General features: G+C 41.2%; 1 protein-coding gene across 1 annotated transcript in view; it reads left to right on the top strand.

Moving 5' to 3' along the window:
• Window positions 1-14,426, top strand: part of arap2 (ArfGAP with RhoGAP domain, ankyrin repeat and PH domain 2) — a 105,873-nt gene that overhangs the window by 58,146 nt on the left and 33,301 nt on the right. Inside the window, exons 14-15 of the mRNA XM_070854712.1 lie at window positions 4,332-4,457; window positions 12,803-12,947. Coding sequence (XP_070710813.1) covers window positions 4,332-4,457; window positions 12,803-12,947 — 271 coding nt within the window. The remainder of the gene's footprint in view (window positions 1-4,331; window positions 4,458-12,802; window positions 12,948-14,426) is intronic.

The raw sequence follows: 14,426 nt of genomic DNA, 5'->3' as shown, positions 1-14,426 counted from the left end.
TGCCTGTATGCTGATGGTAATAGTCACAGACTGTAATAGAACACTGACATATTATTGCTTCATACAGTTGGTGAATGTGTTGGCGTACAGTTGCTTAGACATGGAGCTTATCATCTTTAGCTGCTAAATGCTCTGGTATGTACAGTTGCTAGCTAGCTATCAGATCTTTGACATTTAAAGCAGCTCCCTGCTGTGGCTGAAAATGAGGCTGATGGGGAGCAGTGAGACAGACCCAAAACAGAAAACTTTGCAGGCCTGAAAATCAAAACAATGAGTTTGGCAGAAGTGAGGAGAATTTGAGTAGAGTTGGAAGATACTTCTCTGTGGGGTTTGTCACTATAACCACCTTTCACATTGAACATAGACATCTGACCCCTTGTTCATATAAAAATATTAAATTGTGCAGCTTTAAAGTAGCTGAGAATAGAATTCCACACTTTGGTGCCTTTAAGTGACTGTTTTACCCTTGGAATGTCATATTTTCCGACAAACAAAAACTTTGTAAAACTAAAACTATTTGTAAGATGCTGAACTCATAAAAACTCCACTGTTAGTGGCTTTAAGGTTAGAATTTGATTTCTGCACCGCAACTTATGTGTCTTGCAGCAAAACAGTGAACCTTTGCCAGCTCGTTCAATGTAAATCTCTGAATAAAAGCACCAGCTAATGCTTAAACTGTAAACAGAGCAATGTAAACATGTAAATTGTGTTTTATAGCGGCTCCACCCAGGAGGCCATTGTACTGTAAAACCAAAATAAACAGCAGCGCTTCTTACTGTTGACATCATTCTGCTTCTTCCTAAAGGACACACCACGGATTTGGAGGCAAAGAAGTTTTATTGTTGCCACCCTAGCATCCCTGACGCCTTGAATCTCTGAATCTCGCGGCACATTAAAAATTTATCCACCAGGCTTTCTGTGTAGGGTAATAAAAAGATGAACACCAACACACACACACACACACAACCACCCACCCACCCACACACACATACACAAATACTAAATCAGAGGCCCTGTTTCATCTTGGCTCTCCATTCCACCGTGGTGTTGGCAACGTTACAAAGCTCTTCAAGTTTTATTCAGAGTGCGTTGACATAATGTTTGTTCTTGACCAATGCACAAAGTGGACACTGGACTGATGGAGGGTGAGGAGGTCACGAGCAGCTGCAGAGTTTTTTTTTTTTTTTTTTAATTAAGGCATTTTCCCCTGGTGGAGCTTCTATGTGGATGATTTCAATTTTGAAGAGAAGTGCTTCTGGCTAAAAAACGTATGTGTGTGTATGTGCAGCCTCTGGCTCAATAGTGCAATGAACACATTTCTCTAATCCTGTATGTTTTTACACTCTACATTCAGTCTTCTGGCCTCTTTTTTGTCTTTAGCTGACTTGTACGTGTTATCTGTGCTTGCCTCGAATATGTTATCCATTTGTGTTATCATTTACTCGCTGTGGCTTCACTGTCTTTGTGTGTGTCCGTGTGTGCGAGTGCCTCTGATTACCCCACTGTCCACTGCTTGTCGGGGACCACTTTGTGACCGTTGCCGTGGGCGACCAGATGGCTAATTGAGCACTCTGTCATGTCACCTCCCTTCACTGGGGACTGAGCCAATCAGCACAGGCCAGACTTCTCAACTGCCGCCCCCACAGACATCACAGTCCCATCTTAACAGAGTCCAGCTTTAGGGGCCCAGAGGGACTGTTTCGAAGGCTCACAGAGAGAGCCTTGTTACGACTGATACAGCATCAAGCCACTGGCTTATTTACATTCTCTCAACCTGAGTGGTTGGACAATTGTGTGTGTGGTGTGTGTATGTGTGTGTGTGTGTGTGTATTAGATTCACTTCCCTGCAGTTTGCTGATTAAATCCTGTCAGATTCCATGTATTTATGGCGCTGCTATTGGCAGGCACATTCTCTGTGCTCGATTCAAAGCTAGATTACAGATGTTGCTAACTAAAGTCACCCAGGCTCTATGTCACCCTGTTCCCAATTGGCTCTGCATCCTCGGCATCACATCAAAAATGTATTGCGCTCGTTAGAAATGGCTACAGTGCCTAAAAATGCCTGTGTGATGCCAGATATGATGATACTGTTGATTTGATTGCTATCTGCTACCAGCTAGACTGATCACAGATGACGGTGCACTAGTTGGGTGGTTTGGCATTTACAGTTCCCATTTATGTTGATAATATATCCAACTGAGGCAACCTACTCTGATTTAATTTTGTCTGGTTCACATGAGACAAAATAGTATATATATATATATATAGCATATATTCCAGTTACATAACATTTAGAAGTTGAAATGTCATGATGAGTAAATGCTCTGTACCAGTGGAGCTGTGATGTGATGCAGTGTTGCACTATAGTACAATTATACATCACAGCTGGGTGCAGCTACACATATACTACTACCGACCTTTTTTCTACCACACCTACAGTAGCTGTGATCATGGGCACGTTTATATCTGTTAAACTCTTTAATGTCAGTGCAACAATTCTTTCCTTCCGTGGCTTAGCGAGTACAATAAACCAAAGAAAAAGATATGGATTTTTTGCAGGGTATTTTTCATTTCACTGTGTCTTTAAAGTCTTCAAACCATTTAACTAAGACTATTTTTTTACTAACTTTAACTCTGATTTAGTGGTGTACATATGTAATTGTATATGATAGTAATAATGATAATAATAATGTATGACAAAATGTCTTATTGTTGACAAGTTTATATCATCTCATGGTTATACATTCAGTTACATCTGGCCAACCGCTACACACAAATATTTCAATTTATTGAGATACTTTGGGAAATTCTCATATACTTTAAAAAATATTCATAATGGGCTTTACTCTCATGTCTTACGTGTGATACATGACATCAATTTCACTGAATTTTTTTGAATAATATGTTAACGTATACATATTATTATTTCACCGCAATTCAAAGATAGTTAATATGCATGTAGGCATGATGAGTTAGTCTGACACAATTCACACACTGAACACACATATTCAGACTAAGCTGTCTTGTTGAATTAACTGATATTTTCCCTCTGTGGTATGATATGTGGCCCTGAGATGAGGCATCGGCGGTGTCCATAACGGGTGGAAATGTCGCTTCAATTAAAAGTGGTTTCAATTAAAGTTATTTTACCTTGCTTGATGAGAGAGCTGGAGGTAGCGGAGATAAAATCTGTAAGATATTGCCAAGGCCCTGGCAGAAAATTGAACCTCAGAATTGAAGCTAATTGAATTTGAGAATGATAAGGTTGAATGTGGGGAGCTCTTACAGCTAGCAGGGTAGATGGAGTTTAGAAGAAAAGGGGTAAAATGAGGGAGGAAAGCTTCTAATTTAAATGGACAAAGATGAGGAGAGGACAGAGCGTAAAACTCATTTTTAACAAATACAGTACATGGAGGTTTGTGCCTCGAAATGCTCTCAGAACACCTTATCTTTGACTTTGCAAGAGAATAAGCATGTGACAAAGTCAAGACCAAATAAACAGTAGTTTGTATAATCGTGTTTTATGCTGCCTGTGGGATGAATTGATGCCTAGAGGGAAATACACACTGCACATGGAGGGCAGAGCAACAGGAATCATGACGGTGGTGGGGATTCACTATCTTACATGAGGGCGCTTCAGCAGGGTGGAGGCATGCCATCACTGAGCCATGAATCCAGGTTTTCTGGTTGAAAGACGGTCCTTTTCCCGGATTTTGTACGAATAAGAGTGGGATATAAAGATAGAATCACATCTGGGATTGGTGCTATCTTGATCTGAAAAATTCCCACATTCCAAACTCTTGTGACTCTTGCATGGGATGACAACAGTGATTGACATGTGATGGAAGCAGGCCACCTTGACAGATAATATCTGGGTAATACATGCTGTTGCTGCAGTGGGCCTAAAGTGCACTCTGGGATTTTCATACTTGATTTACTACCATGGGTGATGATTAAATATTTTCAGTGGAATGTTCTCATGGTGATATGAGGATATTACTTTAAAAATGCATTATTTTAGAAAATGTTATTTTCCAAATGAATGATTCTGGGCAATTTTACATTTTCAAACTAACAAATGAGGTTTTGTATTTGCCATTTTTGTCTATGAATGGTTTTGTGGAATGTGTCTTATTAATATTGCGATTAGTATCATAAAATTGACGCAAGGAGTTTAATTTAAAATTGGTACTTAAATATTACAGTAACAGGTGGAGGTGATATGGTGACACAGAAGTGCAAGTTGAGGTTCAGAATGGTGCACTGCCACCATTACATTCTTGTGGGGAAACCATTTCCCTGCTCATCTACCGTGTCTCCCCCCCTTGTAGATTTCCCCAGACTCGAGCCGTGGTCGGAGAACACCTCCCCGTCTGACGTTTCCCTCTTCATGGATGGCTTCCTCTACATCTCCGCTGGCCCCACTAAGACGACGCAGGACCGCCGCGGAAGAGATGGTGGGTGTAAATGCCGTTTTGCAAACCCCCAGCAAGGCCAATCAATCCGTCAGTCCATTTGTAAGCAATTTAAACTGCGTGTTTGTCAGAGGTCTACTCCAGTTAAGCACTGATCGATCAATCAGTGTCAAGTCTGTCAGTTGTCAAACTGCCAATCGTTTAATCCGTACACCAAACAGTGCAGTCAAAATGATCAATGAATCTGTCTTTCAAATGCGTTCTGCATCCATCCTCTGGGAATACTTGTCAGACAGAAGTATCTCCTTAGACGACCCAGCAGCAAATTATCTACGGAAGTACTGGATAAATTAGGGCCAGGTTAGAAAAATTTAAATAAAATGAAATAAAATAATTTTGGTACAAGTCCTTCTCTAAATCTGCCTGAAATGGTACTTCCAAAACTTCTGAATTCTCCTTCTTTTGTCTTCCAAGGCAGTTTAAAACTTTTAATCAGGCTCCATTTCACACCCAAACTACTCAGCTGCTGCTGCACCTCCTGCTCTGCAATGGTCCCACTTCTCCAAACAGCTGGAGCGTTTCTTGGGCCCATGGGTAATTAGGAGAAGGAGCCGGCTTTGGATGCTGCCCCTGGGAAAAGGGGGGTTATTGGGAAGGTGGAGGAGTGGGATGAAGAGTGGGGGTGGGGGGTGGAGGAGGAGAAACGGAGGGGGAAAGAAGGTGTCCGGGTGGTGATGACAGCTTGCAGCAACCTGCCACTTGAATGAGCTGAATCTCCTTCGTCTTGGGCAAGACATCCATCTCCATTTCCATCACCCCACACAAGGTCTGCTCTCATTGGTGGTTCTACATGCTGACTAATGAACAGGGCTGAGGTCTGGGAAATTGCCCCTTAGAGAAGATGGGGGGGAAATTCTTACGAGTCTGTTGAAATTCTCATTATTTGTAGAAATGGAATTCATTTTCATTTCATTTGTTGAGGGATAATTCAGATGTATTGCAATTTGGGTCTTAATTTCATAGTTTTTGTCCATCATTTCTGTTTCTTATGATGACATTGTACTCACCAAAGCGGTAGCTGAGATCTGAAAACATGGTGAACTCACTACAACAAAGTCTGATGGAGCAAGAAACATGAGTTGTCAGACAGTCGGCCTATTTAGGTAAACCAGATTATCATAACCACTTCATGTGGTGGTTATATAAAAGTGAGTGTGCCTGAAATTTCACTAGTTTTATTTTCACCTCTGTATCTGGCTCACGTTGGCTTACCTTTGGGTTTCTGTAAAACCTTTAAACAGATTTGGATGTCTTGACTGTATTTAGCAAAGTTACCATGTTCCTATAACTCAGTAATTAAGCTTTTAGGAATGCTGGCCACCTGTTCAATGTAAGTCTAACGTTCACTCAGTTTTAACTCTGCTTTGGTCTCCACCAACTCCTAAGAGCTATATCTGGCTCTTTAGCTCCTCAAGATGTCACTATGTTCACCAGCTAGTCGCTAACTGTGTCTGTTTGCTCTTTGATGCTGGACAGGGAGCAAATGACGGCCTCTTTTCCTCTTTTTTTTCTAGAAACAGTGGGCTGAGGTGAGCTGCAGAGTTGGGCGATTTCTGCTGTTTCATCAGTACGAGCAGCTTCTTTTACGTTACAAGTCGCCGCTCTATGCATTCTATGCAAGAATATTGAATAGAGAAGTTTTAAGTAAGCTTTTCAGTGTGATTCTCCATGTTAGTCACACTGTTAGCTATATTTGTATGGCTATATGAGGTTTGTTGTTCCACCTACAGTTCAGTGAGCTCATGCTTGAGATGGAGTAATGGTCCATTTTAGTCTCTGTTGTGCATTCTGTACCATTTACAGACACTGCACCGTTCCAAAGTTGTCTCCCCTCAGGTAAGTGCTCGTAATATTTCGTCCGATAAATACCTTGTTATTTCATCAATTATGGAGAGCCGCACAAGTTTAGCTTTTGTGCTTTAATGGTGCTTCAACTGCAGCAGCAGCTCTTGAAAAATTCAGGGGGTTTGGGTTTGAAACTCAACGCGTTCCAACTTCTTCAATCATGAAGAAGCGCTGTCAGGAGTTTGTGAGCATGGGTGGATGAGGTATTTTTGAATGTACTCCAGGATGCCTTTCGCTCCCAGGCTAATGGTTTGATGGTCTATAGATACACCCAAGTCCTTAATAATTCATAGGTTGTGCTCAGGGCTTAATAAAAGCACTCTGCCACAGTGTCTTAAACTTTACCTCTCTTTTTGTCTGCGCACGCCTCTAATAAGCTTTCATGCCTCCACTGATGGGAGTTAAATTGAGAGTACGACATAAATTAATTTGGCAAGCAATTTTGGTAATAGCCTTGACAGAGGTGGCATGGAGGATCATCATGCTAGTCCACCATAATGAAATAAAATACTGCGCTGCTTAGAATTTATCAAAAAATCATGTTCAACCTAGACGCTGCTGAGAATATAGATGAGAGTTAGAAAAACACTATTCCTTGCTGTTTGATTTGTGCTAAAATCAAGGTTGAACTGGTTTATCGTCCAGCATGGCATCATTTATTAGCTTTCTGCCGTTCTGTTGAGCTTCGCTCCATATCAGGTCTACGCAGTTGATTCTAGCGTAAATGAAGTCTCTCCCCCCTAAATGGGCCGAAGAGTGACTCATGCTACATTCACATTAAAGAGTGTGTACTTGCTTTTTGTGCATATCTGCGTGTCTTTGTGCTTGTGAGAGTCATGGGAGGAAACAAAGAGACAGTAGGCAGTTACTGTCTGAAATGGTGAGTGGCAGCAGGGAAATGGCACCCCTAATTTCTGATTAGTTTTGTCTTTTCCTCATCAGCTGCGCTCTGTTTTTGCCCGCAACAGTAACTCACAACTGCCAGAGAGAGAGAGAGGGGGAGAGAGGGGGAGAGGGATGAGGCGGGGTGGGGTGGGGTGAAGAGAAAAGAGTGAGAGAGAGAGAGAGAGAGAGAAGTAGAATTATGTTAACAGTTTTATTGAGAACACAAATCTGAGCCCATATGAACATTCAATTACTTGCATCTTCAAAGCTGGACTCAGTTTTTCATAATAAAACCAAATCTTTTTTGTGGATTATGCTAAAAATTAGTTTTCAAAGGATGCTAAATGATAGGACTTTCCAAGCAGTCACATTCATGTTTATCTTTTTTACAGTTTATGAGGAGCACACAAAGCCTATTCCAACTATTTGCTTTCATCTGCTATGCAGATGTTTATATATATACATATATATATATATATATATTTATATATTATATTATTGAGCCTCTGCTCTCTGCACCTAAATGAGTGAGGAATGCTGTTGCCTAGACCAGAAATACATGGCAGATAGTGTTTTTTTTATTTTTTTTTTTTATCTTATGCCATATCTGTCCATTCCTCCCTGTAATGAAGTGGGCTGTAATTCTGGCACAGACAGATCGTTCAGATCCCTTCAGTTTCTCGATTTCCATTTCCAGCCCCCTGACAAGCTGTCCAGCAGATGTCTTCATCACAGATATTTTAGTCTGATGGTGAGATAGGCAGAAGATTGGCGGAAGAGGGAGAGGTGGGAGAGTGAAGGAGGGAACAGGGTGATTCAGTGGAAAGGGGCATCCTGCTTTTTCGATGCATGCTGAAATGCCTGTCTGTGCACTGTCGATAAAAAAGTTTCGGGGGGGGACATTGGTTAAATCTTGAGGACTGCAGTTAAAAATAAAGCTTCAGACACAATCAGTCAAAACTTTTGAGTAAATATATTTTGTAATTTGGTCAATGAACAATGCAACAGTTTAATTGTCACATTGATGAAGTGATTAGTCCAATAAACCTGCTCATTTTGCACACTCGGAGCATTTAGCAAATTTTACAAATTGCTGAAGTGAGAGAAGAGGTGAAAAAAAATAAAAAGAGAGATTGCACATTCCACATTTCCTCTGGAAAAAGCTATGCGGGGAGCACTTGGCGTACAAACTAATTGGCCCAATTTAGCTGGTGGAGGCATGTACCATGGATGGTTTCCGCTAGCGTTGTCTCTGGCGGCTGGTTGCGGACTCCCGTGGAGAACGGCTGGGCCACAGGGCCATTGCTGTGTGTTGGGAACAGCTGGCAATGGACGCAGCTGCTTGATTGTAAATCAAGCACTATTGTTCCCCCCATTGCGCTGGTGCTTGTGTAGAAGATAGTGGTATCCCACCCGCTAAGGAAATGCTGAACCACAAACAAAGAAAGAAGAAGGATGCTCACGATTCGGTGATGTGCAGGTTTTTGAAAAAGCCAGTTTCCTGGTGGAATGCCTTGAAGGGATCCAAAGGCATTTACTACTGTGTTAGGAAATAACTTGTGCCAGGAATTCCAACATAGCTGAGAAATAGTCTCGTTCAGCTCAGTAAAACTCCTTGCAACTTATCCACATTTACAGTCACCATGGTACTAAAGTGAGAGCCACACCACTGGTAAGTGTTGTATTTTGGGTCATATGAGTAGAACTTTGTGCCTGGTTTGATATTCTTTTAGTTTCAGGCCGTCATGAAATTGCCTACCTCCTGTCACTGTGGCCTCTTCAGTCTTTTCCGCAATCTAATGAATCCCTCATATCCATTCACAACTCAAACCCAGAGGACATAACTGTGTCTCAAAATACATTTGTCAAATATTTGTAGTCCATCAACACCATTTGGCCACCCTTTAATCCCCCTCATTTTCCAACTCTCAGCACTTTAAGGCCTTATGTGGGCATCTGTTCCTGTGCGCCGGCCATTATTAGGATAATTCTTCAGAAACTGTTTGGTCGAGTAGTGTGCTCATTCATGTGTCCACACTGCCTGGACCCAGGATCCCGTAGCAATTTTCTCTCCGGATTCACAGTGGGATTTTTAATGTCTTTCTCCTTGAAATTGAGAGGAAATTAAAAACCTATTTTTCTCTTTTCCACAGCATAGATAAAAGATTTTGCCAGACACTGTCTGCTCAAGGAGACAGACTCTGGATGCCATATGTGCCAACATCAAAATGACATCTATTAATATTTCTGATGTATTCGGACATTCAAGTCTTTCATATACATATTTTAAGCTCTATACCCTTTGGGTTTAAATGACCTTGACCAACCGTTTTTGCTTGTGAACCCTCAACACAAAACAATATTTCCTGCAACCCTTTATCACTGAATGTCTACTGCTTGTGATAAGTTTTTATTGGAGTCATTTTTAGAGGTGAAAACCCCTTTAGACTGCTTGTTCATCAACTAAGAAATGTAGACTTAGTGCTGACAGCTCTATGAGACTGTTATGCTCTTTTTAAAGAAAACCAAACTGTTTGATAGATAAACCAAAGTATCGGACAAATTGAAACTTTGGTGATTTTGACAATGTCTACATGAAATTCCATTGTAATGCATCCAACAGTTGTCAAGACTTTCAACTCAAAACCGCTGTCAGTGTCAATTGACAGGTTGCACTACAGGAAAAGGGGATCACAAAAGACAACTGTTTGATGCATTATCCTCTGGTGATCCATCCAACAGTTGTTGTCAGATGAAGTCAGGGGATCACTAAAGTCAGTTGGCCGCATCCTGTGGTGACCATGAATGCCAATTTTCTTAAAATCCATCTTTTAGTTGTTGTATTCGACCGACCAACTGACTGGCCGCCATCCATACAGCCACGCAGCTAGTTTGGCTAAAAAAGTCTAAAACAAACAAAATGGCAGAAGTATGTCCTATCCCCTTACTCATCTTGTGACCTTTCAGATTTATCTTATGTCCCCAGGTTGGGAACCATTACACTAGACAATACACAACCTAAACTCTGTAATGCCCTCTGCAACCACAGGAACCATTATAAAGCAAATGTCTAGATAATTAATGGCATTACAGCTTTCTAGCAGCTTATGACAATTGACCTCACTTTGGAAATCAAGTGTTCCTCTTAAGAAGATGATTGTATGAGGGTTTCAGATGGAACAAATGAAACTATTCAGTTATTACCTTGTTAGTGAGGGGACAGAGGGAAGTGCAGTGAAATTACGGGAAAATATAGCACAAAACAAGAACTTAACTGCTCTCCGGTGGGGAATGATGGACATGACATTTTCTGCAAAACCTTAACAATCTTGTTACACATTTGGAATGGAAGTGGAGTGCGTTACAATTTCCTCTGTCACCAAGACAACAGTGCGTCCTGTCAGACAGATTGGATTGGTAATGACTTTAAATACCAGAGTCAGTCACTCTCTCTCTCCCCCACACACACATTCACTCACACATACAAAACAGCTGCTGGCATTATTTTTTTTCTTGAAGCAAAGTGGGGTCAGAAGAACAGTATTTTTTAAATGCCACAGTAAGCAACGAGATATTAGTCGTTTTGCAGTTTTAAAGCTGTTTGCAGAATCATGTCCAAATTGTTTTTTGAGACAGAGAAGACAAAAAAAAAAGTCAGAAAGAGCCGTACAGAGCGGCAGTGCGAGGGTGAATAGAGCAAAACTGACATCCTCTTTTCCCATGCTTATCACATCCTTTTTCTTTTAACAGCCAGTTGTAGACACTTCCTTTTTTATTGGAACTATATCTGTTCCTTCAGAAACATCACACATATTTGGAAGAGGAATGCACAATTAGCATATTCATGAGATGAATACAGTGGAAACTTTGGAGTCGCAAGCGACAGGGGGTGTTGGGAGGGGGGGGGCTGTTTGTGTGTGTGTGTGTGTGTGTGCGGAACAAAAAAGCAGATGGCACGGTGACTTTGAAAATCCAAAATTAGGTATGTTTTCATGAACTTCATGCTCATTGGCTATGTAAATCGCACAGTCAGACAATCATGAAAGACAATGTTGTGTGTTTTCCAGCTTTTCCACCGAGATCATGTTTGCTGATTGAAATCTGCTCGGTACTTGGAGTCTCTTTAATTCTGTGTGTGTGTGTGTGTGCGCCCTCACATACAGTATGCAATATGCCTGTCTTAGTTGCCCTCTAATGGACAGAAAAATGAAGGACCGTCTCTTCACGCGAGTCATCTGATTGCAATCAAAGAGTAAAATTTTTGTTGTGGACACAAACTGGAGAGATGTTTGTATTCCTAGCTCCCTGCCAAGATGTCTTTTGTTGATTTAGAAATGAAGGCCACAGTCTGCCAGTTGTCTTTGGACTGTGCTGTTACTCATTACATTACGGATGTTCTTTTTCTCTCCATTGTTATATTTTGTATGTTGATTCTAGAGGGATACTAGTATGAAATCCTGGCCTGCAGGTGGCGGGATGTCTTTACATTTGCCTGGTTTGGCTTTGAATGAAAACAACTGTTTTTTTGAGTTAACTGCACCCATAAGAAGAAGACGAAGAAGAAAAAAAGCGGAGGCCTATGACACTGTCACATCTCCATCCATGTGTGAAAGCTGGATGCACAGAGTGCCTTATCTTCAGACTTTTAACCGATTTCTTGGTATTGCTGGCTTGGCTTGTAGAGAGTCATTAGCTGTGTTAAATAGAGTTGGAGTGGTGCTAATTGTTCACAGACCAATCACTAACATTGCAGCCATTCATTTCTTTGTCTGACTCCGCAAACAATAGGCAATTTGTTAAATTTTATCAGTATGCAAATGCATGGCTCTCGAGTATTAATGCAATAGAGGCACTAGACATATTGGAGGGTTTAGGGTACATTCAGAAAGGAGCTACGGATTGTCTTTAGATAGCATCAAAATACATCCCCAATACTGCATATTTTTTAAGGGGACTAATTTGTGTATGTACAAAAACCTAACCACGTGGTTCTGAAAGTGTGACTATGCAACTTTTAAATGAAGAAATAATGAAATCCTTCTCTCATAAGCAAGTTAAATTCATAAGCAGTACAATACACTATTGCTCAGTTCACTACACTGTTGGGCTGTGTTGCCACAGCTTTACTTTGGTAGATAATAATAGCTAATTTTCGCAAACTTTATGTAGATGCAGTACTGCTGTACAACTGATATTCCTTAGCCAATTTGCTGTCTCAGTGACTTTCTCCTATTTGTGTTACTTTGTGCTACGCTACATTTTAGTACGTCACCCAACATTGTAATGGGTCTATTACAAAGAATAGATGGGTGAAAGTGTGTCTAAATTTGACCAGGGTTCGCACCCCTCTCCCTTCAACAGTCTTACCTAAATACAAGTAGTTTTTGCCCAATCCTGAATAAGTACTCCTTTTATCTTGCTATCATATCAAAGAGGACACTAGATCAGCAAAATCATTAAAAGGGCCATTGTGGAATCCATTGACAAGTATGAGGATGAGGTGTAGAAGGTCGCACGAAATGTGTGCATACTGCATGTGGTCTATCTTAAATGCAACTGTACATTTTTGTGCTTAGATGTTTTCGTGTGTGTTACAGATATGGCGCGTCGGTGGTGTACATTGGAGGGGGGCTTCCTGAGTTACTATGAGAACGAGCGAAGCCCATCGGCCATTGGCAGGGTGGACGTCACTGACGTGGTTACCCTGGCCATCAGCAACACTGAGGCAATGACTGGAGCTGGGTATGTGCACACACACACACACACACTATGTACAGTACATATTGCTGCTGTACAGTGACAACCTCATACCTTCAAGATTTACCGTGGATAGTATTTTTTTTTTCACCTAGGGAGGATCGAATGGCGTAATGTAGCTTATAGCTATAGATAGTTCAAACCTTGAAAATCACATAATTTGACTTACTATGGTTATACAAGTATTGATACTAATATAAAACATACTTTTTTATCAAAATCCTGTGCATTAAGTGGTCATTTACACATAAGTAAAATATTGTGGCAGTTCCGCAAGGTCATATGGGTTTCACTTGCACATGCACACACATACACATACACATACACATATACAGTGAAGCCCATTTTCAATGCTTAATTTGCGGTCCCCCCACGAAATCCTAATTTATATGTTCATATGTAATATGTTCATCCTGCTCTAAGGAAGCCCATGCCATACACACTCAGACACCTTTTAAATGATGTCTTTCCTTTTGTTTGGCTAAATTAGCATGCACATGTAATTTATCTATCACACACATCCAGTCTGGTTTAACATTAACATACACACACAGACACGTGTAAACACAGGCATTTGCGCAGTTTCTCCCCCCTCGTCATATGTCTCATTAGCATAATCTTAATTTGAGCATTATTCAATTTAACAGAACCCATCAGGGTTTTATGAGTGCTATATTTCCTGTTTACTTTGGCAGAGATGCAGGCGAACCGCGCAGCTTTAACTGCCCTCCCTCCTCCTCCTACTTTACCACGCCACCTCCCCTATTGCTTCCCCTCGCTCCTCTCTCAGATTATGATTCAGTTAAAAAGTTGCTCCGACAACAACAAACTTTTCTTTATTTCTTCTGGAAGTGTTACAAACACACAAAGAAGAAACAGATGCCTCCATCCTTTTCTCGCTCACCCTCTCCCCGCTCCCATTGGGTCGCGCTGTATGCGTGTTCATGTGTGCGTGCTTCATTCCCCGAGCGCGGAGCCTGATAATGGCTTTTGATTAAAGCATAAGCCAGGTCCTTAATGACAGCAGCAGATGTTATGAAGAGGGAACAATGCTTTTATTTGTAAATGTTATTTATACAGCCATTAGAAAACACATCTGGCCGGCTAAAACTATGACCTTTATAATGAGCTGGACACATAAAAACAGTCGAGATAGGTTACAATGATAATATTATGTGTGCAGAATCTCTACAATGCAACAATGACCATTTTTAGTTCAGCGCATGCATCCTAGTTACAGGTCATGGCTTTGCCCCCAGAAAGGCTAATATTCCTCTGTCGCCAACACTCATAATGGCTGTACGTTTCACTAGATTAAACTCTGCCTCACTCCCTCTCACTTCTACAACTTCCAGCATTCCCAGCATGCCTGCGCGCAAGAGAGAACGGGGACGCCTCACCTCTTGACTGTCTGGCGCTCATGAATATTAACGTATGCAGATGACACACTCCCACCAGCAGCCT

This window comes from Pempheris klunzingeri, chromosome 23 (genome assembly GCF_042242105.1).
Source record: "Pempheris klunzingeri isolate RE-2024b chromosome 23, fPemKlu1.hap1, whole genome shotgun sequence".
NCBI classification, from domain to species: Eukaryota; Metazoa; Chordata; class Actinopteri; order Acropomatiformes; family Pempheridae; genus Pempheris; species Pempheris klunzingeri.
This window is presented reverse-complemented; position numbering and strand designations above follow the sequence as displayed.